Source organism: Phocoena phocoena, chromosome 17, assembly GCF_963924675.1.
Source record: "Phocoena phocoena chromosome 17, mPhoPho1.1, whole genome shotgun sequence".
Lineage (NCBI taxonomy): Eukaryota > Metazoa > Chordata > Mammalia > Artiodactyla > Phocoenidae > Phocoena > Phocoena phocoena.
The window spans coordinates 9,798,237-9,824,001 of NC_089235.1; the positions used below are offsets into that span (position 1 = coordinate 9,798,237).

General features: G+C 38.2%; 1 protein-coding gene across 1 annotated transcript in view; it reads left to right on the forward strand.

Annotated features, from left to right (window-relative positions):
- The first annotated feature begins 6,896 nt into the window (after nucleotides 1-6,896).
- The window catches only part of YTHDF3 (YTH N6-methyladenosine RNA binding protein F3), a 32,881-nt gene continuing 14,012 nt past the window's right edge, over nucleotides 6,897-25,765 (forward strand). The window contains exons 1-4 of the mRNA XM_065895116.1: nucleotides 6,897-7,168; nucleotides 7,669-7,693; nucleotides 13,434-13,519; nucleotides 21,969-23,558. Coding sequence (XP_065751188.1) covers nucleotides 7,145-7,168; nucleotides 7,669-7,693; nucleotides 13,434-13,519; nucleotides 21,969-23,558 — 1,725 coding nt within the window. The 5' untranslated portion in view covers nucleotides 6,897-7,144. The remainder of the gene's footprint in view (nucleotides 7,169-7,668; nucleotides 7,694-13,433; nucleotides 13,520-21,968; nucleotides 23,559-25,765) is intronic.

Here is a 25,765-nt window from a genome sequence, read left to right on the forward strand (position 1 = left end):
ATAAATAAAAATAAAACAAGGTTATGTTCTGATTGGCTGACAAAAATGTCATGATTAGAGGCTTGCAGGAACCTAACCCTGTGATTCCCTGGGAGCAACGGCTCATTGTTTGCTAATTCAGTTTCCCCGAGACTTTATAGAACCTAACTACCAAGAATAATGAGAATCGACTGTACATTTGCTTGTTTTTAATGAACAACAACAACAAAAATAAGGTAACTCTTCTTTTAAAATTTTATTATGGAAAACTAAAAGAGGAAGAATAGTAAACGGACCCCCAGGTACCTAGGACCCAGACTCAACAACAGCCAGTGTCGTTTCCTCCTCCTCTCTCTCTAGCTGGATTATCTGGACACAAATACCAGACATATACCATTTCATCCACAACTATCTTATAGGTAAATGCTTGTTAACTCTTTAAAACTGTAGGAGTAAAAAATCTGGAAAACGAAGTTACAAAGAAGGAACTGACCACATAAATTGATAGAGTTAACATTTTGATTGATTTCTTCTCAGTCTTTTTACACATAAACAGAAAGATTGGAACCATATTGATTAGCTCCTCCCTTTTCATTTAACATTAAGCCAGTTTTCCATATCTTCAGTCTTCAAAAATAAAATGTAATAATCCTTTGTACATCATCTCATTTAATAAGAGGCATGTCATTTTTTCCTGTCTGCTTCATTTTTATCTTGAGATAATTGTACACTCACATACGCTGTAAGAAATCATCCAGAAGACACAGTATACTCTCTACCCCACAATGGGAACATCTTGCAGAGCTATAGAGCAATGTCACAACCAGGAGAACGATGTCCATACAGTCAGGATAGAACTTTCCATCACCAGGAGGATCCCTCCCGTTGCCTTTTTACAACCATACCCACTTCTCTTTTGCCCCCAAATCTTCCTTAACCCCCTGGGAACCACTAATCTGTCCTTCTTCTATAATTGTGTCATTTCAAGAATGTTATATAAATGGAATCACACAGTATGTAAAGTTTCAGGACTGGCTTTTTTCACTCAGTGTGAGACTCAAGTTGTTTCGTCCGTCAGCAGTTCCTTCCCTTTATATTACTGACTAGTATTACAGGTGTGGACATAGCACAGAATGTTTAACCATTCACCCACTGAAGGACACCTAGGTTGTTTCCAGTTTGGGGCTATTATGAATAAAGCTGCTATAAAAACGTGTGTACAGGTTTTTGTGCCACAAAAGTGCATTACTTTCCTATTGTGGCTGTAATATATTACCACACACCTAATTTAAAAACCTCAAATTTACTATCGTGCTGTTGTGGAGGTCAGAAGCCTGAGTTCCAGGCTTCCCTGGTGGTCTAGTGGTTAAGACTTGGAGCTTCCAATGCAGGGGGCAAGGGTTTGATCCCTGGTCAAGGAAGTTCCTCATGCCATGGGGTATGGCCAAAAAAAAGTCTGAGTTCCTTCTGGGAATTCTAGGGCCGAATCTGATCCCTGCCTTTTCTTTCCAGACTTGGCTGGCGTTCCTTGGCTCATGGCGGCATACCAAGTGTTGCTTAAAACATCACAAGAAAAAAAAAAAAAGAAAAAAAAAACACATCACAAGATCTTCTGACTCTGGCCCTTCTGCCTCCCTCTTATAAAGGCCCTTCTGATTATATTGGGCCCACTTGAACCATCCAAAATAATCTCTCCATGTCAAGATCGTTAACTTAATCACAACTGCAAAGACCCTTTTGCCATATAAGGTACCATACTCACAAATTCTACGGATTAGGATGTGGGCCTCACGGCAAAGACATTACGTAGCCAACCACAAGTTTTCGTTTCTTTGGGGCAAGTGCTCAAGAATCCAACTATCATTGGTGGTTGCGTGCTTACTTTTATAGGAAACAAACTGTTTTCCATAAGTCCCACCGGTGGTGTAAGGGCGATGCAGTTTCTCTACAACCTTGCAAGCATTCGGTCACTTCATTTTAGTCATTCTGATAGGTGTGTAGTGATGCGTCACTGTGATTTTAATTTGCGTTTCTCTAATGGCAAAAGACATTGAACATCTTTTCACATGCTCATTTGCCATCTGTATATCCTCTTTGGTGAAATATTTGTCCATACCTTGTCTGCTTTATGTTTAATGCAAATAACCAGAAGTTTTTCAGAAACTCTTTCACCAAGGCTAGTAACAGAATTTACGGGTTCTTTGAGTAGGTTTCTGACCTGGATCTTTGGGGAAACTTAGGTGCAGTGGTTCTAAAACTTTAGTGTGCCTCAGAATCACCTGTTGAGCTTGATAAAATATAGCTTGTTGGGACCCAAGCCCAGAGTTTCTGATTTTGTAACTATGGGGTGGAGCCCTGGGGAATTTGCATTTCGAACAAACTCCCAGGTAGCAATGATGCTGTTATCCCAGGACCATACTTTGAGATGCTTTAGGGAGACCTTAGGGCTACTTGATGTTTTCTGTTGCCTTTTCCTTGTCATTGTAAATGTCCCTGTAGTAAACATTAGAATGAATCAAATAGTTGTGCTCCAAAGTGAAGTGCTTGGGGGGAAAAAAAAAAAAGAACAGGGGTATGGCAAAAATCAATCTGATCTCCCAGTGGCCAAAGCTTGGAACAATCTGAGCAACTAAATAAATTACGACAGTACTGGATTATAACCCAAAGAATAAATATCCATGAGTCCATAGTGATATAAATAAATATGGAAGAAAGGACAAACCTTCCCTGCACAAGAATTCTAAATACTCCAGGAGGTGGAGCTTTAATCCCCTTCTCCTTGCGTGTGGGCTGGATTTCCTGACTCACCTCCCAAGACTATAATATGGAAAGTGGAAAACCTGGCAGACATCCCTTTAACCAAATGACCAAGATTAACATGATCCCTGGTAAGTCATATCGATGTCACATGCCCCCTGTTATGATGTGATAAGAAAGGCATCTCACCTTTGGTATTGTTCCCCTAAATCCACGAGCCCCACCTAGTTGTGAGGAAGGAAACATCAGAAAAACTCAATTTGAGGTTGTTCTAAAAACATCTGCCCAGTGCTCTTCAAAAGTGTCAAGGCCATGAGACAAGAAAAGATGAAGAAACTCAAAAACTGGGGGAGACAAAGAAAAAGAACGTTAGTGAAAAAACTGGAAATCCCCATAGTCTGTAGGTAATAGTACTGCAACAATGTCAATTTCCTAGTTTTGCTAAATATACCTGGTTAAGTAAATTTGTGAACCTTAGGGAAAGCTGGGTGAAGGATACAAAGGAATTCTCTGTACTATCTTTGCAACATTTCTGTTAATCTACAATGATTTCAAAATAAAGAAGTTCCCCACGCAGTTTCTGATTTGGTAAATACAGTGGGTCCTGAGCATTTGCATTTGTATTAAGCTCCCCAGAGATGCTGTTACTAGGGAAACGCTCTGGAAAACACCGGTTTACGGAAACCTTAGGGCTACTTGATGTTTTCTGTTTCTTCCTGTCATTGTAAATTTCTCTGTAGTATACACAAGAATGAAAAAAAGTTGTTGACTTTTCTCTTTCAAAGCAGGTTTACTTTTCTTTTTGGTGGGAGGAGGGGTTTATTCACTGTTCTGCTCAGCTCTTAGTTTTACCTTAAGCATGATATTTAAGGATTCCTTCCTTCTAAAAATGCATCAATCAACCCTCACATTGAATTTTCCATGCTTGGTTCACTTATACTATGTTACTTAATGATAACAAAAAGCCTTAGAAATTGTCTTAAATATTGGCAAAAATTCAAAGAGAAGTTTAAATGCTGCTAGGTAAGGAAGTGAATCTGGGTAATTACTATGCACAGTTTATTATAATTTGTCTCTCACTATCCACTGTCACCTTCTTCCTTAATAGTAAACTTTGATTTTTAACTGAGCACATGGCCAACCAGAATACATCAAAATATATCCTCCAAGTTTCCTTAAGTTGGTATTTTCGTAAGACTGTGCCCTAGTTAGGAGACAGGGAGAAGTGCAATTTCTACAAAATGTCCTTAAAGGGGAGAAAGGTGCCTTTCTTCACCTTGCTTTCTGCTGGTAGGAATGACTATGATGGCTGGAAGTTGAACAGTCATCTCGGACCCCAGGTGGAAGTGTTATCACGAGGATGGTGGCAAAACAGGCTGTAAGAAGCCCAATACCTGACTCTGTGACAGCAGCCCAAGCCCTGGACTGACTACCTCCAGACCAATTTTTAAAAAAAATTTATTTATTTTTTTTTGGCTGCGTTGGGTCTTCGTTGCTGCATGCAGGGTTCCTCTAGTTGCGGTGAGCGGGGGCTACTCTTTGTTGCGGTGCGCAGGCTTCTCATTGCAGTGGCTTCTCGTTGTGGAGCATGGGCTCTAGGCGTGCGGGCTTCGGTAGTTGCAGCACGTGGGATCAGTAGTTGTGGCTCGTGGGCTCTAGAGTGCAGGCTCAGTAGTTGTGGCACATGAGCTTAGACGCTCCGTGGCATGTGGGATCTTCCCAGACCAGGGATCGAACCCATGTCCCCTGCATTGGCAGGCGGATTCTTAACCACTGCACCACCAGGGAAGCCCCTCCAAACCTCTTTTGTATGAAAGAAAAACTGACCTGTCCTAAGTTCCCGTTATCTTGGACTTGCTATCACCTGCAGCTGAACCTAACTGGAATGGATACAAAGAGTCATGCAGAAGTGCAGGGCCCACGACTGCCACTGTGCAGAGTGGAAGCTCACTGGATAAAGGCAGCAAGGTGGCTGAGGAGTGAAAGGGGGCTGAGATCCAGCCTGCCCTCTCCTTTCCAAGCTGTGACCAGAGTGGGTATTCACTAGGAGGCTGAGGTGCCTGCGGCCCTGTGCAAGAGTGAAGCACTGTCTAGAATCTAGACTCTACAGCTAGAGTCTGCACACTTCTGGAGGCAGTGGGGAGGATCTGAGATAGCTCCCACAGGTACTTAAAACATAGTTAATATTAAATGGCCCACATCTCATGGTAGGTAGTGCTGCATTCTGCAACTTCAGAGCTCCAGGCTAGTTAGGATAATATGGAAGGAAGGAGTTTGTTGGGGGACAGACAGAGAACAGAAACTCACCAGAACATGTCATTAGGCAGCATTATATGGTGGCTACAGTACAAGCTCTGGAGCCAAGCTGCCTGTGTTCCAATCCTGGCTCTCACAGTGATCAGCTGTGGTGTTTCAGGCGCTTTTCTTAGCCTCATTGCGTGTCAGTTTTTGTCAACAGCACTTAATGCCCAACGATGCGCTGAGGATTTTAATGATTACAGTACCTGACACGTAGTGATGAACAAACGTAAGCTATTACCACCATTCTGGGAATTCTTTAGCAAAGGAACCAGAAATCAGCCCTGTATAGCCACTGCTTCTTGAGGGCTTAAGCTCTGCCAGGAATGATCCATATCTGATCTCATTTTACTCACGGGGAAACTAAGGCTTAGAAAAGTTCAGTGACTTTCCCAAGGTTATACAACTAATGTATCTAGCCCAGCTGTAATTCAAACTCAGATTGGTTTGGATCCCAAAGCCATGCTTTTTAACTAAGATAATTAAGGTTGGAAGGCAAAGCCTGTTAAGATTTCACATGCTTCCTCTTGTATACCCTCCGTTTGTTTCCCCACTCATAACAGGTACTGTAGTAGCAAACTCTTTCAGGCTAAGGTCTGTAAGGAGGGAGGATGGACAGACGGGAGAGATTAAGAGCAGCAATTGGAAGGGTGGGGTAGGGTGGAGCAGGGCGGTCTTGGGAAATTGCAAAAGCATTCAGCCTGAGCTGAGAATCAGGCAGAGTCCCACTTGGGACTTGTGGCAAAATGGGAGAGACTGGGGAGCTAAGCAGACCTGCAAAATGCCTCTTGGTGATGTATATGAAACACTGGACCCTCGAGATAAGATTCATTTCTCTTCATTGCTTCTAAAATATTGTTGCATTGTTGAACACAAAGTCAATCCTATAACTTAGCAATTTTATATTTTATAAACTATCACTTAACCGATGGCTTTTAAGTAAAGTAAGGATTTGGCCATTTAAGTAATTTCTTTACATTGAGTCTAAGAAATCTTTGCCTTTATTGCAAAGACGTTGTTTCAACCAACCATTCAAAATGTTGTAAATCAGCTCCTTTGGTTTTGCCAATTTGCAAAAAAGTAACTTTACCAGTTTCTCTTGAACCTTTAAACTTCTGTCCTTTTAGGACTGGAAAAACATCCTGCAACTGTGCTTACCTCTCCCAAGGTAACTTTATTCATTCATCAAAATCAACGTCAGGGGAGGGTAAAGTCTGACTTCAGAGGTGACGGTTAATGTGAGTTATTCCTACCATGCTCCTGGGGTTTGGAGAGAACGAACACTTGCCGGGGCACCTCCTATGTGCTTTTAAGTGTCGGCGCCCAGAGCCGCAACCCAGCCACTTTCGCTGCACGTGCTGGCTCGCGGTTCGCCCAGCAACTCCGTACCGAGGGCCTCGGACTCATCCCGCCGCCCACGTGGCCTTGGACGGCCGCGGAGTTCCTACCCACCAACGTTCACTCCGCCGCCGGGAGGGCGCCGCCGGCCGGGCTCTACAACCCCGGGCAGGGCCGGCCTGCCGCCCACGCCCACTTCCCGCCCAGAATGAGACAAGACTCCGGCTCCTGGCCGGCTCCCCGCTGCTGCCGCCGCCGCCCCCCGACGCGTACCCTGCCACCTCCGAGCAGACACCGAGTCGCCGCAGAAAGCCGGCGCTCGCAGCCGCACAACCGCGCTCCGTACGCGGCGCATGCGCCGAGCGGTCGGCCGCTCGGGCCCGTCTCAGATCACGTGAGGGTGCGGAGGCGGAGCCAAGGCCTGTGGCGGGAGGGTGGGGGAGGAAGAGCGAGGTGAGCGCGGACGTCAGAGTGGAGAGCGGAAGGTCAGGGAGGCTCAGAGCGGAAGTGAGGCTAGGGAGCCTGTCCGCCATTGTGGACCCGAGAAGGGGAGAGAGAGAGAGGGGAGGAGAGTGTGCAAGCGGAAGAGACGGGCCCCTTCCACCGACTCCCGAGCGCGAGGCCCTCTTTCTGGCTTCTTAGCGAGCGGCGGCGGCGGCTGGAAGAGTCTCTCGGCCGAGGGCGGCAGCCAACTGCTGTGAGTGCACGGGGAGAGGCCCAGGCGGCGGCGGCGGCGGCGGTAGCAGCAGCAGCTCTCGGGTTGCGGTGAAGAATGTCAGCCACTAGCGTGGATCAGGTGAGGGAGCAGAGGCCGCAGGCTCGGCGAAGGCCCGAGCCCCGGAGCTCCACCCTCGCGTGGGGCTCCGGCTCCTCCCCGTCGCCGCCGCCGCCGGGCTTGTAACGGTGCCCCGGGCACGACTGGTTGCGGTCCCGCCGCCCAAGCCGGGGCGTGCGCCCGGGCCGCGGAGCCTGCGGTCCAGGCGGGCGGCCGCGGGGGCCGCGGAGGGTGGAGGCAGGACTGCGCTCCGGGGCCTTCGGACGCGTCGTGAGGGCGGCAGAAGTGGGGCTGACCCCGGGCGAGCGCTGGGAGACGGCTTCCGAGTGGCGGGTCGGAGGGCTAAGCCCCGGCATGGGTGGGCGGTCGGTGGCGATGGAGGATGTGGTGGGTTTCACTCCTACGCGGATTGTTTAAAATAACTTGTCTCGGATAACGTCTCTGATTAACACGCTTTTCCTCTCTTCCTTTTTTTTTTTTTAATTTTTCCTTATTACCACATCTTTCATCTTGCTACACAGAGACCTAAAGGGCAAGGAAATAAAGGTGAGTTCGGATATTTTTTTACCTTTATTTCTCATTGTTGGTTTGATGTTACTTTTAAACTATGTGAAGGCCTTTTTGGTTTTGATATTTTGTTTTTGTTTTGTTTTGTTTTTGTTTTTTTGAAATGTAGGATTAGAGAAACAGTTCGTCTCGGCTAAGGCAGCCAAATGCTGTCCGAAAGTTTGGTAGGTCCTTGGTAGGTCTTTATAGAAACCAAAGTGATACGAGGAACCGTTTTATTAGCTTGTATTTCACTTAAGGAGGTATTGTTATGAATGTAGTGACATTTTTTAAAATTTTACAGTCTGTATTATGTGACTTCAGCCACAGATTCTCCCAGTGTATGTAGATAAGTGGACATTTTCTTCCTGTCTGGTTTACGTTGGAACGCGCAGCCCACATAGAATTCTGTGTTCCAGTAGTGGAAATTGTACCGTTAGTCACTGGTTCCGTTGAAGTCGGTCCCATTGAGGCAGTAGCCAGTTAGAGATCAGAACGGAACAGGCATGTCATCTTACTCTGTAGTCTTGCAAGGTTTGACTCAATATGGTACTTTAGAAAGGATTGGGAAGGAAATAATTTGTGAGGTTCCTTCCAGGATTATATGATTTACTCTTTAGCTAAAAGAAAAAAAAAATACTGCTGAAAGTCAAGCATTTTTTAAAAATTAGTGTGATTTGTGTTTATTAATATGGAACCATACAGTCAGCTGACTGAAACATGACATTAATCATGTGACATTAGTAAGGGTAGAACAATAACTGCTTTCTTGGGATGGTGCCAATTAAATAACATTACAGTGAACTATGTATTTATTACATTTTGTAATAGGGCTTGAAATTAGACTAAATAGAATTATGCTTCATGTTTCTTATTTCTGTAGTGAAGTATTACCTACAAAGTAAGATCTACAGTCGCCTTTTAGATGTAAAGTTTAATGTCTTTTATTGGTGCTCCTTACATTCTTAGGGTTTTTATTAGCTATTGCACATTTGAAAGGAATGGGTTCTGTATGCACAGCTTAATTTTCTTTTGAGTTGTAGTACAATTTTTTTGAGAATTTTTACATACTAGTTATATGGCACTGTATTAGGTAACAAATTCATTGCTTTATTTTGATTAAAGATGTATATAAACAGCAATTTTACATTGTAGAATTTAATTTTAGAATTATCTTCTGTGGTATAAGCACAAAGCTCAGAATTTGATATTGTTGATTTATTTTAAGTGAGTTTTAAAAAAATTTATTTGTAAATCTAAAAAGAATGATCCATTAATTTCTTCTTTTGTTAGTCTGCCCATTAGGAAGTATATAGACTTGGACATATGTGCAATCTGTGGTCATTATTGCCTAGCATAAATTATTTTATCCTAGATCTGTGGGGAGGTGGCACTTTGCAAGGCTATTTGAAATGCTAAGTGTTTTGTGTTACCTGCTTTAAGGTAAGTGCAAGTTCTATGAAGTACTTAACTTGTTTGACAAAACAAAATAGAGCATCTACAGCATTGTAAGCCATTACTGTACTACTGTAAGTTTGATTTATGACAGTTATTTCACTTAGGTATGTCCTCATGACATCTTTGATATCAGAGATATAAATTTTCTATAAATAAAATTGTGTATCAACTACAAATAAATATTTATTGGTTAGTAAAAATTTTTTTAATCCATTTGTATCACCTCTGTTAGATGTATTTAGACACACATACAAAGTATTTATTTGGATAGTTGTTTATTCCAAGAAATTTTTCTTGCTTTCCCCCATACTCTTCAGTTCATAATTTCATCCATGGATAGAACAATGGAGTAGGATTCCTAGGAGACCTGTGTTCTCATACTGCTGACTTGCCAAGTGAGCTTGAACACATTGTACCTTTCGGTCAGAATTTCCCCTCTCTCTGTAAAATAAAAGTAACAATTCTAGCCATAAATCCTATTGTATGTTACCAGGGTTGTAGTTAAAATAGTCCATTGCTCCAGTAGCCATGATAATTGCTGCCTCACCTCCTCTATTTATTGTTAAGGTGCAGGAAGACTATTGCCTAAGACCTGGCAGGAGGGAAAAATTCTATTGGCCTAAAAGTATTGGTAATCATTTAAGCTGCTTTAAATTGGTAGATACTACAAGTGTACAAATACACATACACATTACTTGTATTTTTATGCCTCTGAGAATTACAAGGAAAAGGCAGCAGTTCCAGTGAACTGATACAAGTAGATATATGTGTGTTTAAGAAAAACTACTCTGCCTTAGTTGACTTGGTTTTCAAGCTAGTAAAATTGTTTTATAATTTTTCTGTTTACTTTTATGAAGCAGAAAGCAAAGTTATTTTTCTTGAACTACAGTCCGGTGTTCTAAGAATATGAGTATTAAACTTGAATTCAGAACTTAACAACCTCATGAAAAATGCATGTCCCTGAGGAATTACCAGAATTCTGAAAGCATAATCCTTTTTAGTTGACTTAATATGATTTCAGGGACTGTGTATTTCCTTTCTTAATAGTCTTCAGTTGACATCATTAGCCCAACACCTGGCTTCAGTGTCTTTGATTTTCTACTAAGTATTTTTCTGTATGTCCTTAAATACACTAAAGGAGCAAAAATTTAAAAGGAATTCTATATCAATCTCTTTGTAAGGCAAAAATGCTTTTGTAGTATTAAGTATACTTCTAGGTTTACTTGTTTATAAGTTTGAATTCTTTTTAATAGATTGTCCCTATGTTAAATATTAGAACTCTTTTATCCTTGGCCAGGGTAGTACTGAAGGATAGTAGAAATTTAAGGATAGTTATGTACCTATTTGCCCATAATTTAAAACTGACTTCATATCACTTTTATTTATTTAACAAGTGGAATTTTTGCTTGCTGGAATAAAAGTACCATTCCTTTCCCTGCAGGCACCACAGATAAAAGTGTCAGATCCCTTGCTACTAGTAGCCGCAGGCCTTGCTGCTGCTTCCTCCTATCCCTTAAATTTATAAATAGGCAAATATATGGAAAGGAATTTATCCTTTCCCTCCTCTCCTCACCTGCCCCTCCCAACAGAGGGACATAGTCATTGTTTGGTACTGCAATTTAAAAGAATTAGGCTGAATTTGGCTATCTTTTAGTGTTTCAGAAAAGTAGTGGAAAATGCCTTGTATTTTGGCAATATCTTTTGTATCCTCTCTCCACCTTACCCCTAACCCCTCGGGAAATGACTGCAAAGCACTTTACTGTTATTTTAGGCTTCATTTTATTAATCCTCAAAACATTCCTATAAGGAGATAGAGGGTATATGGTATTGTCGCTGTTTTTGTAGGTGGGAAAACATGATGCACAGATCTGTTGACTTTCCTAACTTCATGTAGTCAGGACCAGAGCAAAGAATCACCTGGCTCCTAAGGCCCATGTTCTATCTTGATTTGACTCTGCTTCATAGAGCAGAGGAAACAGGCGAAGAATCATGTAAGTCATCTGTTCTTTTTTCCCTGAAGAACTTGTACAGACTATGGGACTAGCTTGGATTTCATTACTATTTAATGGCTTTCAGTCTCCAAGACGTTAGATTGTCATTAAGTAATGTTCAAAACCTGAAGTCTTTAAGACAATTGAATTTCTTTAAGAAAGGTATGCTTCTGAAACTCTAGGGCTAGCTTCTTATTCAGATTCTAATTTGATGGAAATTGCTTATCAGTATGCGTGAAATACTTAAAACGAAATAAAACATTTTTTCCTTAGATTGACATAGTCCGTGAATGATCTTTTAGGACTTAGACATTTTAATGCATCATTATAAATGACTATAGACTATTTACTTAGTGTATGAGATTATTTTCTTAGTCTCAGCCTCTTAGAATTAGAAGAAAAGATAGAACAGAGCAGATGAGTAAGAAGATCAGTATAATATATATTTGGATAAATTTTAAGTAGGTACTTTTTTACTGTTTTAGCAGTGTGGACTAAACTTCTGATAATCTAATGAATACAAGAGATAATAGTTGTAATTTTGAAATGGGAAGCTGTTTCAGATACTGTTAAATACGTACGTAACAGTGACAAATATGTACCAGTCCAGGCACGTAGTGAAGAATTCTTTTTCAGGAGGTAATAGACCAGGCATAACTATCCTTGATAGAGGAGTGGTAAAGGAGAACAGATACGTTAGAATCTCTTGGGCTGAAATGATTAGCCCACCTGAAATAACCTAAGGTACCCTCCGCTTTAATTTTGTTTCTAGTGGCTGTTACATATTTAAATTCTGGGGAGCACATTTAGCTCAACTCTGGCATTGATGCATTCCTTATCAAATGCAGTTAAGCCACCTCAGTGGAGCCAGGATCACGGTGACCTTGAGGTTTCTTTTGTAGTCTCTGAGGGGCAGTGTAGAATCATGAGAGGTCTACTTGGAAGACTTCACAGAGTAGTATTTTTTTGAGTGATCATTGCTACTCAGTGGGTGGCAAAGAACTAAGGGATTTTACCTATTTTTGCTCCCATGACTCTGTCAACTTGTATATTTCATTTATGTCTCTGAACTCATTGGAATGATTAGGGAAAATAAAGATGTCACGATATTATAGAAGAACACACAACGTAAATCCATTGCTCCTAACCTTAATTTATAATATTTTATATTTAAGTATTGTATTTAAAAATACTGTATTTTTAAGCAACAAATCTTCAGGTATTGAGGGGCTTTTTTTTGTTTCCAAGAGATTAGTCGATTAGTCATAAGCTTGTTTATGTGGTCCTAAAGTAATTTTTAGTCCTGTTTGGATCTTGTAATATTTTATGTGGTAATAATATCCAAGATTATTAAATACTGTCATTGAATACTCAGATGAGATGAGGTAGGTACTATTAATAACCTCCTTGAATAAAGAAGTAGTCAGAGTTAGACAGGTTAAGTTACTAACTAGAGATTCCCCCAACTTCTCCGTGTTGGACTTGGGATTCAAACCCAGGATCTTTTTACCTTGAGTCTGTGCTCAAAAGCACTGAGACAGTGTCCAGAACAACAGCTTGATATAGAGCATTTATGGAAGTGATCTCTGAACAAATATGGCATTATAAATCACTCTGACTGGTTTTATCGTATGTTGCAAGAGTAATCACGGTTATCTTTAGTGTCTTAGTTTTATTTGTACTTTCTTGTGAAAGTCTTCATGGTTTTTTGTTTAGAGCAAAGGTCCTTTTTATTTGGATTTTTTATGATAATATTTATTTATTGTGATATTGCTTCAAGTGAATTTTAGCCACTTTCTTTGACTGGAGACACTTAAGATATTTATTTTAACGTCGGTTACCAAACAAGGTTATTTATTTACCTTTATTGGACTGAGTAGTAAAGTGATTTAACAAAGGTAGAGAACGTTCAGAAATCTATCTTGTCGATAACACTGCTTAAAGTGGTTATTTTAGATTGAAACATAGCATTAGCAAACCCTTCCAACATTTTAATTTAACTGCTTACTACAGTGTTGAAATTGGGATATTTACGTTATGTTTTTAGTAATGAGAAGTGTATATGTATTTATGTAATCTTGGGCCTATATATACAAGATTTGTAAGTTTTTGGTGGCACATAAATATTTATATCCAAAATTAAGTTAATCCTAAAGGGGGTTTTTAAATGAAAAGAACAAAGAACGCAGGATAAATTTCCGATTTGATTTGAAAAATATTGAAAATATTAGGTTATTTTGTGAGTTTCATAAAGATAATTACAATACATCTAATACAAACATATTTTTTAGTTTCAGTACAAAACGGTTCGATTCATCAAAAAGATGCTGTAAATGATGATGATTTTGAGCCATACTTGAGTAGCCAGACAAATCAGGTAAGTGTGACAGTCACATATTAAGGAAATTAAACTTACGTTAGTATTAATTGATTTTTTAAAGTAGGTATTTTAGTTGAATGAGGCGAACCCTAACATGACTTAACCCAGTGTGCCTACATAATAGTGAATAGCAGCTGCAGGCTTTTGGCACAAGAGGGTTCTTTGGAAATTGGAGATGGCTGAAACTAGATTATGAAATACAGGGATATGAAGATGAACATTTGTATATATTGTAGTTAGATTTTTTTTTGGCTGTTGAATTTAATCTTTTAATGCTGCTGCCATATCTTCATAGCTAAAGCAGATGATAAGGTTTAATTAGCTAGAAGTTTGTGGGAGAAGACTAGTTTGTGCCTGAAATTTTTGGTTAGTATAATTAAAGTTTTAATATAACCTGGTATGTAACCTGGTAGCATAGGAAATAGAATTAAAGATATTATAAACACACTTGCTTATATATTGTAGGCATGGAGAATTTCATCAAATCAAATAACTGGTCGCTTTTGAGGTTCTTCTGTGTTTGAATTTTTCACAAATCTTGTGATTTTGTATATAGGAATAATTTATATTTAAACGTTGACCAAAAGAATGGTATTTCTTAGTCTCTGTATACCAATTCTGCATCTCTTTCTGTTTGTTAATAAAAATGTCACTACTAGAAATAAATTAAAAAAAAACTTTCATTATTAACCAGTTTCTTCAGAGAGAACATTCTGGAATGAAACTGCTTTGTTGTTTTGCTTATAAAAAGACATATGAAAAATGTACCTTGAAATCTTAACCTAGATTTTTTTAGCTTATAAAAGAATAAGGAACCAAATATTGTTACAGAACTTTGCAGTTGCAGAGAAAATTTGAAAAAAAAGTAGTTTCCAATTTGTGGAATGTACAGTTATTTTTAGGACTTTGGAGAGCCATGGTTATGTTCAACCTGATCTACATTTATTTCTCTTTAACCACCCCCTTCTATCTGTTGATCTACATCCCTAGCGTATTTTGGGAGGGAATAAATAAATAAGAAAAAATAAAAATGGGTGATAAAAATCTATGAAAGTTTAGCTACTTTAAAAAAAATGAAAAAGTTCATTTCATTCTTATGTAATCTACCTTTATGATCTCAATAACAAATTTACTTTCCACCTAAAGGTTGTGAAAGAATATATCACTGGAAAATAGGGCAGGATCATTTGTTGTGAAGTGTAGTGCAAGTTTTAAAATAAATACATTCTGTTCTATTTGGTCCCATACAGTAATCTCAGTTAACATCCTTATGGCAGTGTTTCCAACTTTTTTGAGAAATTCTCATATAATGAAGTATAGTAGATATTCTCCTAAAACGATCTCCATGATCAGATAATTTTGGGAAATTTATTTGGTTTACATAATTGTTTTTTGCTACTTGATTTTATACTTTTGTATTTTAATGTAAAATGATTTTTTAAGACAAGGGTATGGTATGAATATTCTCTGACTGACTTGTTCAAACTCTATTTTCAAGAAATTTTAATGGATTATAAATGTTTGAGAATTTCTACCTGTGAGAATCTTCTCGTTTTATTTGGTAACAGATGTTTCATAATTTATTTGTCACAGGGGCTTAGAAGATTGGTTTTTTGGCATTCCACAGAGATGCTTCAGGTCTGCCTAGGGGAGACCTGGGGAGGGTAACCTGGATCCTACCCGTGCAGCAGCCAGAGCTGTGCTTTGCTTTTCATGTGTTTTTATATGTTGGAATTCTGCATGAGATTTCACATAAAGTGTTGGAAAGTCATTATTTTTTAAGACTATAAGGGCATTTACCTTAGTGAACCCAGTTTTTAAATTGAATCATAAAAGTTTCCTTATGTTGGGGCAAAAACATCTATAAAAGGTTTGTTTTAATGTGACGTTTAAATGGAAGGTCTTATACTTTATATTAATTAAATCACTTACTGATGTTAGACTCAATGTAATGTGCTCTTTAAAGAGAAGTCTTAAAGTTTAATACCAGCACGGCTATATTTTACTTCCCTCTCCTTGCCAGTGCTGATGAATAAGTTTTCAGCAATTATCTTTCTGTAATACCTAAAAATAATTGTCTAACCAGGATACATATTTACCTTTTAAAGAATACTAACACTATAGAATATTGAAAACTGGGTTTATTGGAGAGCAGAATTGAAAATTATCTGAAATCTTAAAGGTAAGCTGTACAGAATTTAAATTTATCGTAGTTACTTAGCTAAAATAGAAAAATTTTTACAAATTGACCTTTTAAAGTACACTATTGAAAAGTGGATTTATTGATGAAATATCTAAAGTAATTATTTTCAGATGTAAAGTTATGCACGTATTTGTTTCTTGTACTGACCTAGCTGAAATAATTGGCTAATTAAAAAATTTTTCAACTAAATATACAGGATGTCTTTAAAATTAAATCCCTTCTGATTTTAATAATATAAATAATAAAAATGATATTCTTTAGTCTAGAAAAGTTTTTAATGTTTGTTTTATATGCTTAGATCTAAATCACATCAAACCCAGGGATGCTTTAAAAATAGGTTGTTGGCCTTTTACTTCTGTGGCAGCATATTCTATTTTCTCATGCTCAAGTTCTCAGGGAATAATTTTCATAGTAATTTAAAAAGTAAACTTATGTCCTTCAGGACTTAAAGTTAGTTCTCTGTAGTTTCTCGGAATAATCTGACGATTAAGTTGATTAAAAATTCAGGTTTAATTGGTACTGTTCAAGATGCTGTGTAATTTGTGCATATACATTTGAAGAATTAATTGAAAAAAATGAAGTTTGAATTGGTCTGCCTGTATATATGGGGAAATAAATTCCTAGCCATGCTTATCAGAGAAGAGGTATAGAGAACTAAGACAGTAACAGATTTTTTCTGTCCGTGTTATTACTGCCCTTAGGTAAGGTTTTCATTATCTCTGCTGTTGGAATGATTTCTTAACTGGTAATTCCATATTGCCACTCAGCAGTCCTCTTAAAGTCCAAGTCTGTTGCCGTCGTCATGTTAAAGACTTACCAAAGCTTCACCACAGTGGATATATTCACTATATGAGAGCCCTTAAAAGGGCTCCACTTCCCTCCCTGCCTCATCTTTGGTCAACTTTATCCATGTAACTTATTTAGGGAATAGGACTTCTTTTTTTCTGAAAATATAAGTATTTTCTGAATATTTTCTTTCATGATCTCAAGCTTTCCATTTATATATATGATGTACACACACAGACTCTCATGTCTGTCACTTCATGAAGTCTTCTGATTTTCCAGTTACTTGCCCCCTCCTCTTTGTACTAGAGTTTTTGTTTTGCTTTGTTCTTATTTCTGTAACAATACCTATCAAATTGCACGGTAAATATGTCTTCCCTAGTAGGCCTGTGAAGCGTTTCAGGTCAGAGACCATGTCCTTTATCTTATTTTCTAGGTCATCCAATGTACTCAAGGATTCTAGGTTGATTCTAGGTAGACTGGCACTGTATCTGGCATGTAGTAGGCATTCATTAAGCATTTATTGAATAAGTAGATTAGGTTAACTGCTAGAATTAGGGAATGAAGAAGTATGCTTGATGAAATAGTCAGATTAATTGAGTATAATGTATGATACATTTTTTCTTATGACATCTATGTGATTAAATATACATGTATTTTACTTTTTGAGAAGTACAATAATATTTTTTAAATAACAGAAGAAAATGTACATAAACATTAAAAGTATATTAAATTTCACTTTTTGTTTATCTAGTAGTTAGTTCTGGGGTTTGAAGTACCTCAGGTTCTTAATGGAAAACAGTTTCCATTTTTCTATGCATTTCCATTTTCTGTTTTGGTGAATAATACCTCAACCGTTTTTTATTGAACTTCTAGGACATTGTACAACGTTCTTTCTTGGAAGTTTGGATATTTATGAAGTAAAAATAGGTATTAAGTTACTATAACTGAAAGACTCAGTTATAATTGAGTTGTATTAAAGTGTCCTCAGGTCAGAACAGTAATCATGAATTTTTCCTTAGTATTGTTCAAGTTTTCTTTGAGATAATAGAAAAACAATTGACCTGACTCACAAGGCTAAGAAATGATAATTATAAATGATTTTGAAATTCAAAGGAAGAGTTTTTCATCTTTTCTATATTTTAGTTTTCAAATTAAAACAAGATTAACTCCTATACTTCAGTATAGCACTTTGCAGTTAACAACTAGATTTTTAAAGATATGTAATTGATTAGAGCATTTTACTGATGAAGAAGCAGGGTTAGAGAAATTAAATGATTTGATGATCACTGACATAGAAACTGCGAAAGTAGGGAATAACTACTGTTGATTGAATATTTAGTGTGTCCTAGGTACATTATCTTTATTTCTTTTTAATATTCGAGAAAACTCAAGTTTTAAGTAACTTGATATTGGCTTCACACAGCTGATAAGTACTGGGTTGGGATTAGAATTTAGTTACCTCGTGGCTTCACATCCACCTTCAGGTTGCGTTTCTAAGTTTATGCTCTAGGTAAAGGGTTTGTGGATCTCTTCCTTTACAAGTATGTTTAATTATATCCATTGATTATTATATATCATTTTTTATGTGTACATATTGTTATTTTCCCCTTTTCAATTAGTCTTTTGAGTAAGAGGGAAGTGCCAAACATTTCATATCCCTTTCTTAAAGGTTATATATCTTTAAACAACAAAGTAAAATTTCACTATTACTGACCAATTTCAGAATTATGAATAAACTATTTTAAAGTGATTATTTGGACATAGACTGTTAAATTGATTGTACCTCGTTGTACCAGGTTTGAAGTAAAAGGTGAAAGAAAGTTTTGAGTTTCTGCTTTCCATCATCAGTAGGTGGAAATTTTGTTCCCCTTCATTCCACTTAGCTAGCAATTAAAAATCTATCTTACATTTAGCAAAACGTTTAAAAGTATTTCCAATTATAATTGAAGCTCTGCTAATACAAAATGTGTTGACCATATCTTACTTTTAAACCTTAGTAGTTTCCTACAGCTTTGTTCTTACTAGAGCCCAAACCAAAACCCTTGCCTTTTGGAAGGAGACTGCTTAAGTTACTTTCGTAAAGCTGAGGAAAAAACATCTCATTCAGCTAAAACTACTGAAAGAATTAGGAAATAAATAGCATTGTTTGATAAACAGGAGAAAGCAGGCCATTTATCCAATGTACTCAAGGATTCTAGGTTGGTAGCATAGAAGCACTGTGGATAGCTCTGTAGTCAGGTAGGGACAGCAGCGCATCTCTGCTCATTAGCTTGAGCTGACTGTTTGACAAGGCCCTTGTGATTAATGTAGTACATTTTAAAGTAATTTAAACTTACCGTTTTGACAGAATTAGTAGTTTAGGGGTGAAGTAGTAAAACCTATGATTTAAAAAATAATTGAAAAGATATTTAATAAAAGGCCCCACAACAAAAGGGTGTGGACCTGCTCCAGCCCCAGAAGTGGCAGAATTGGTGAAAATTTGTTACCCATTTAATCTAATAATATAGCTTGGGGGGGCTTTTTTTTTTTAAATAGGAATCAGTATATATTAGATGATCTATTAAAACCGGGTTGACAGACTGACCCAGGGACCAAAACTTGTTTTCTTTGAGGAAACCCGTGAGCTAGCAGCTTTCTAAAGGGTTTTTAAAAGAAGATGAATATGTGACTGCAACCAGATGCCGTATTGGGCTTTTGCAGAGCTTAAAATATTTGCCTTTTGGCTCTTTAGTTTGCTGATCCCTGAGTCACGTGATGGATATAGACAAATTAGGAACCTGATGTGTAACTGTTGCGCAAAATTCAGCATTTGTGAGGGTGAAGTAAGAATATTCAACGTAAGTTACGAGTATAATTTTGCAAACACTTTATCATGATGAATGAACTTAAAAATTTTCCACCTTGTCTGTTTTTCCACTCCCACATCCAGGTAAAGACTTACTAAGTCCAGATTTCAACGCCAACATTCTAAATTAAAACTTTGAAACTGAAACTGATTACCTCCATATTCAACTCAGCTTCCTTATTCTTCCCTCATGTGGAATATATTCACTTCCCTGTGCAATGTGTCTTTAACTGTAGGTTTTCTTTTAGAATGAATATTTTATATCAGTATTTTTCACAATGTACGCATTCAGTAAGTGTTTGGTTAAAGTAATAAAGGGAAACCTTTAATAACTCCAAAAAAATTTAAAAGTTAAAAAAATCTTGATTGTGTATGTTCAAATATTGGCTAAATTTTGGGGCTTTCTCAACAGTGACTTCAGTATGAAGTACTATGAATACTTTTACTTTCAATAAATAATTTGGTGATTGAATTATAAACAGGTGTGTGTGTGTATATCCATGGCTACTGAAGCTTACTCATTATTAATTTCTTCAAGAATTTTTTTTTTTTCTTTGAAAACCACTGTTGGTGACTTTGAGCTTCCCTAAGGCTTCATTTCCTTCATACTAATATTGTGAGCATTCTTTGAATATATTTTCAAATATGGTTAACAATTATCCAATATAGTTAAAGAATATGTTCAACTAAATTAGTAAATGGTTGACACATATTTCCAGTTTTGAATACAGTGGAATATACTTAATATCAAATGTGTTTAAAGTCTTTGTTTTCTTTAAATAATGCTGACATAGTTGTTTTTTGTTTTTAAGTTCAAGTTTTACTGAAAACAGTAAATTTGTCTTAATTATTAACTTAAATGCAGCCTTTATTTGATTCTCTTGTCATTTTTATTTAAATATGTGAGAGTCATTTCAAAAGGCAAAATATGAAATTAGCTTTCTTATGGACAGTGGACAGTTTTAGTAGTTGTAAGGTATGTCACAAGTAACTTAATAGTAATAGTAAAGCATTTTAGTTTTCAATAATAGGCCTTTAAAAAATAAAACGAATTCCAGGTAGTATCTATGATGTAATTGTCACATATTTATATTGATATACTTTCTTGAGTGGGAAAGCAGTGGCAGAATAATCCCAAGAGAGTAACAGCCAAAAAAAACCAGAATGGATTTGTTCCATTTTGCACTTTGCTCCATTGCATTCTCCACTTTGCTCCAGGGAACTTAGAATGTCTATGTAAATAAAGTGAATAATCAGCCTTCAAAATGGTATTGACCCTTGGGAGGGGAATACAAATTGTCTTGACTAGATATTAGCTTAGTTTTTTCATCTTGCTTGATTTTACAAATTCTGAAGCTCTGTCCAAGGCTTTAAAAATCACACCTAAATCATAGAGTGAAAATCTATTACAGTTGTCCCTTGGTGTCCCTAGGGGATTGGTTTCAGGACCCCAGCTGATACCAAAATCCACAGATGCTCAAGTCCCGTATATAAAATGGCGTAGTATTTGCATAAAACACGCACATCCCCCTGTATACTTCAGATCACCTCTAGATGACTTATAATACCAAGTACAATGTAAGTGCTATGTAAGTAGTTGCCCGTGTGGCATATTCAAGTTTTGCTTTTTGGAACTTTATGGAAATTTTTTTCCTGAATATTTTTGCTCCATGGATGCAGAACCTGTGGATTGGAGGGCTGGCTGTATCAGACATATTTTTGGCATAAGAAACGTACTTTCAAAAGAAATCTGTAGAATATTTTATTTTTTACATTGGCTAGTAACAAATTTGACTGAGTTTTTTCTTTAATAAGCTTTGATTTTTGGCAAATCACTAAATGGATGATTAATTTTATTCAAAATAAAGGTCAATTACAGTAATTCTGGAAAAAATGATAGGAACTTAACTATTTCTAAATTAAAATTCTGGTTAGGAAGGTGATAAATTTGTTACGTAAAATTTAGAAAATAGGCACCTGTAACCAACCATTAAGAAACCATTAGGATTTTGTTTTCTTTTTCAAAATGAGCAAGGCAAAACAAAACAAATATGGATCATGCTCTGAGTATAATCTTGAATCTTTTTTTGTTTTTCCTCTCAAGAGTGTGAACATTTCTCTATTCTAGTTTTTCTTTATGAACGTACAAAATTTAATTGCTGAACTGGATTCCATCATAGAGATAAACTGTAATTCCTCTATTATTGGGCATAGTTTCCATGTTTAATCCTTGCACATAAATTTTTTGTTCATCAGTTGCTAAAAATAAAGCTAACAATCATTGTCTCTGCAAACTTTATAAATCAGCTTTTTGTAGAAATTAGAGTATTTTTAAATCGTGCGCAGAGGATCTGGCTCTTAAACAAAAATAATCCCCACCATATCCCCCCACCCACCTACCCCCGCAAAAAAATACCCTGTAATTTCATTACAGATAAAATAAAAAGTCATCAGTAAAGTTTTTCCTTGATAAAACGATTTGAAATTTTAACTTTATCTGGAACAAGTGCATTTGTTTTCCATTTATTTAAAACTATTTGATTTTACTCTTTCAGATGTTTCTCTGCCCCCTAATCTTATTTCTGTCCTGATTGTGGTCTTTTGTTTTCCAGAATAACAGCTATCCACCAATGTCAGATCCATACATGCCTAGTTACTATGCTCCATCCATTGGATTTCCATATTCTCTTGGGGAAGCAGCATGGTCCACAGCTGGAGACCAACCTATGCCATATCTGACAACCTATGGACAAATGAGTAATGGAGAACATCATTATATACCAGATGGTGTGTTTAGTCAACCTGGGGCATTAGGAAATACCCCTCCATTTCTTGGTCAACATGGATTTAACTTTTTTCCTGGTAATGCTGATTTCTCTACATGGGGGACAAGTGGATCTCAGGGACAATCAACACAAAGTTCTGCTTATAGTAGCAGTTACGGCTATCCACCTAGTTCTCTTGGGAGAGCTATTACTGATGGACAGGCTGGATTTGGCAATGATACTTTGAGTAAGGTGCCTGGCATTAGCAGTATTGAGCAAGGCATGACTGGACTGAAAATTGGTGGTGACCTGACAGCCGCAGTGACAAAAACTGTAGGAACAGCTTTGAGCAGCAGTGGTATGACTAGCATTGCAGCCAATAGTGTGCCGCCCGTCAGCAGTGCAGCGCCTAAGCCAACCTCCTGGGCTGCCATTGCCAGAAAACCTGCCAAACCTCAACCGAAACTCAAACCCAAGGGCAGCGTGGGGATCGGGGGCTCCGCCGTGCCACCACCTCCTATAAAACACAACATGAATATTGGAACTTGGGATGAAAAGGGGTCAGTGGTAAAGGCTCCAGCAGCCCAACCAGTTCTGCCTCCTCAGACTCTAGTCCAGCAGCCTCAGCCGTTAATTCAGCCGCCACCATTGGTGCAAGGCCAGCTGCCCCCGCCGCAGCCGCAGCCGCAGCCGGGAGCGCAGCCACAGGCCCAGCCTCACCAAGCACAGCCGCAGCCGCAGCCGCAGCCGCTGCAGAATCGCTGGCTTGCTCCTCGGAACAGGGGGGCGGGCTTCCACCAGAACAGTGGCGGGGGAGGTGAAAACTTTGGTTTAGGTGTTGTTCCTGCCAGCGCTTCACCTTCAAGTGTAGAAGTGCATCCAGTGCTGGAAAAGCTAAAGGCCATAAACAACTACAATCCCAAAGACTTTGACTGGAACCTGAAGAACGGACGGGTGTTTATAATTAAAAGCTATTCTGAGGATGACATTCACCGTTCCATTAAGTACTCTATCTGGTGTAGTACTGAGCATGGTAATAAGCGTTTGGATGCCGCTTACCGTTCCCTGAATGGGAAGGGCCCACTCTATTTGCTCTTCAGCGTGAATGGCAGTGGACATTTTTGTGGAGTGGCTGAGATGAAGTCTGTTGTGGACTATAACGCGTATGCCGGTGTCTGGTCTCAGGATAAGTGGAAGGGCAAATTTGAAGTTAAATGGATCTTTGTCAAAGATGTTCCCAATAACCAGTTACGGCATATTCGCTTAGAAAATAATGACAACAAACCAGTTACCAATTCAAGGGACACCCAAGAGGTACCCCTAGAAAAAGCTAAGCAAGTGCTTAAAATAATTGCTACTTTCAAGCACACCACCTCAATCTTTGATGACTTTGCACATTATGAAAAGCGTCAAGAAGAGGAGGAAGCCATGCGTAGGGTAAGAGTACAGTGATTTTTGTGTGTAGGGTCTTTTTATTGGGGTGGTGTGTATGGATTGTAATCTTTAATGCCTTTTAATATTACATTCTGAGTTTAAGAACTTTACTCTGAAGGCAACCAACCACTTAGCTTAAGAAACAGAACTCTGCAGACCCCCGTGAAGGCCTCGGATGCCTTTCCAAGGGTGACCCTTACTCTGAATTTGCTTCCTGCTTGTTCATACTCCTCAGGTGATAAAGGTCTTTATTCTTTATCAGAGCCCTGAGTTGTGCATTTGTAATTAAGCAGACTTAAGAACTGGCTAGGGATTCTAGTCGCTAATCTTAAACTTTAATTTTACGGGAAAATGTATTTGGAGTTTGAAACAAACAGCTTTTAAAGTACTACACATTTTGTATTTATGATAAATAGATATTTTCCCCCAAGATTCCTGAGGCTTGTTCATAACTTGTACACTTAAAGCACTTGTACAAACTATAGTAAGGATTTGACTTTATAGGAAGGTAGCTTAGAATTGAGAAGTGGACTTAAACTCCGCAGAATTTGATTTCTAATTCTGTTATTTGCCCACTGTGAGACTCTTAAGGGAGATGTATCCTGAAGTTACACACTGTTTATACTTGCGTCAGGTTGGCCGGGATTTGATCACAGAGCCCATAGAGCACGACAGGCTGAGGAATATTTTCTGTTCCAAGCTACAAAAGTAAATTGCAGAGTCCTATTTATAGGAGGGAAAGAGAATGGATGGAATAGGCAACTGGCAGATTTTTCCATAGACAATACATTTAAATTTCAAATGAAGCAGGGCTTAAGTTAGACTCTTCTCCAGTAAATTATGTTGGTTACTATGGAAAGCTTCTATGTAGAAATTAAGATAAAGCACGAACTTCAACTTTATCTGTATGTAAAACATCAGTGATTCGTTTCTGTTTGTGTGTGCCTGAGTATCCTGTGGCTTTTTAGTCTGTACAGAAGAGGGAACTGTTCAAATAACAATCCTCACCGCTGAATAATGTTGAAATAATGATCCTGCCAAACCTTATGGCGTATAAATATCAATTAGGGTGCTCCCTGAAAGTGCAGCTTCTTGAGACCCACTCAAGGAGAATCTGATATATTTGATAAGGGACCTGGTATTGTTACAGGCACCTCAGGTGATTCTCGTGCTAGTGATTGCTGCACTGAATTGTTAGAAATTTTGCTTTGGAATAATACGTATGACTCTTAAAGGCCCTGCTCAACCTTTCCAGTGAATTGCTGCATATAATTGAGTTTTCTCCAGGTTAAATGCGGGAAGTGAGGGAAAAAGGAGGATCAAGAGTAGCTTCTGAGGTTTTGAGCTCAGCAGTTGAGTAGATTGTCCCACTGTAAGTGCCTTTACAAACAGTGAATCAGGAGAAATGATTCAACTTTTCTTTGCTTCCATCACCCAGGACAGGTCACCTTGTACGTCTTCCCACACTTCTCCTCTTCCCAGTCTGAAAATTTATCTTAGTTTTATTTTTTTTATTATACAATTGTCTCAGGAATTATTTATGTTTCATATATACAACGATTTAAACTTTATTTTTTTATTTTTTTTTTGCGGTACACGGGCCTCTCTGGTTGTGGAGCACAGGCTCCAGACGTGCAGGCTCAGCGGTCATGGCTCACGGGCCCAGCTGCTCCGCAGCATGTGGGATCTTCCCGGACTGGGACACGAACCCGTGTCGGCAGGAGGACTCTCAACCACTGCGCCACCAGGGAAGCCCTAAACTTTATATTTTTAAACTTAAAAATTTTACATTTAAATTGTTTCATGGCTTACTGCCAGTCTTTTTATAATGTGTCTGAACCCACCTTTGACATTTTAATTTGGAGCCTAGCTTGTTTTATTACCATCATCTTTTTTTTTTTTTTTTTTAGGAAGAGTAATTTGATGTAATATATTTATTAAGCGCTTCTAAATCCCGAAAATGCCTTTCTTTGGCCATGATATGTGAACAACAGTTTTATTGGATATAGAAATCTTGGGTCACAGTCTTTTCATTCAGGCTTTGTTTTATAGTTTTCTATTTATAGTCTATTACTTATAGTTTTATATTATGGAGAAGTTTGGGGCCAGCCTAAATTTTCTTTCTTTGGAAATAACTATTTCTGTCTGTGTGCACAAAATTTATTCTTGCTATGTGAACATGTATATGGAATGTGCACAGTATGGGTCTC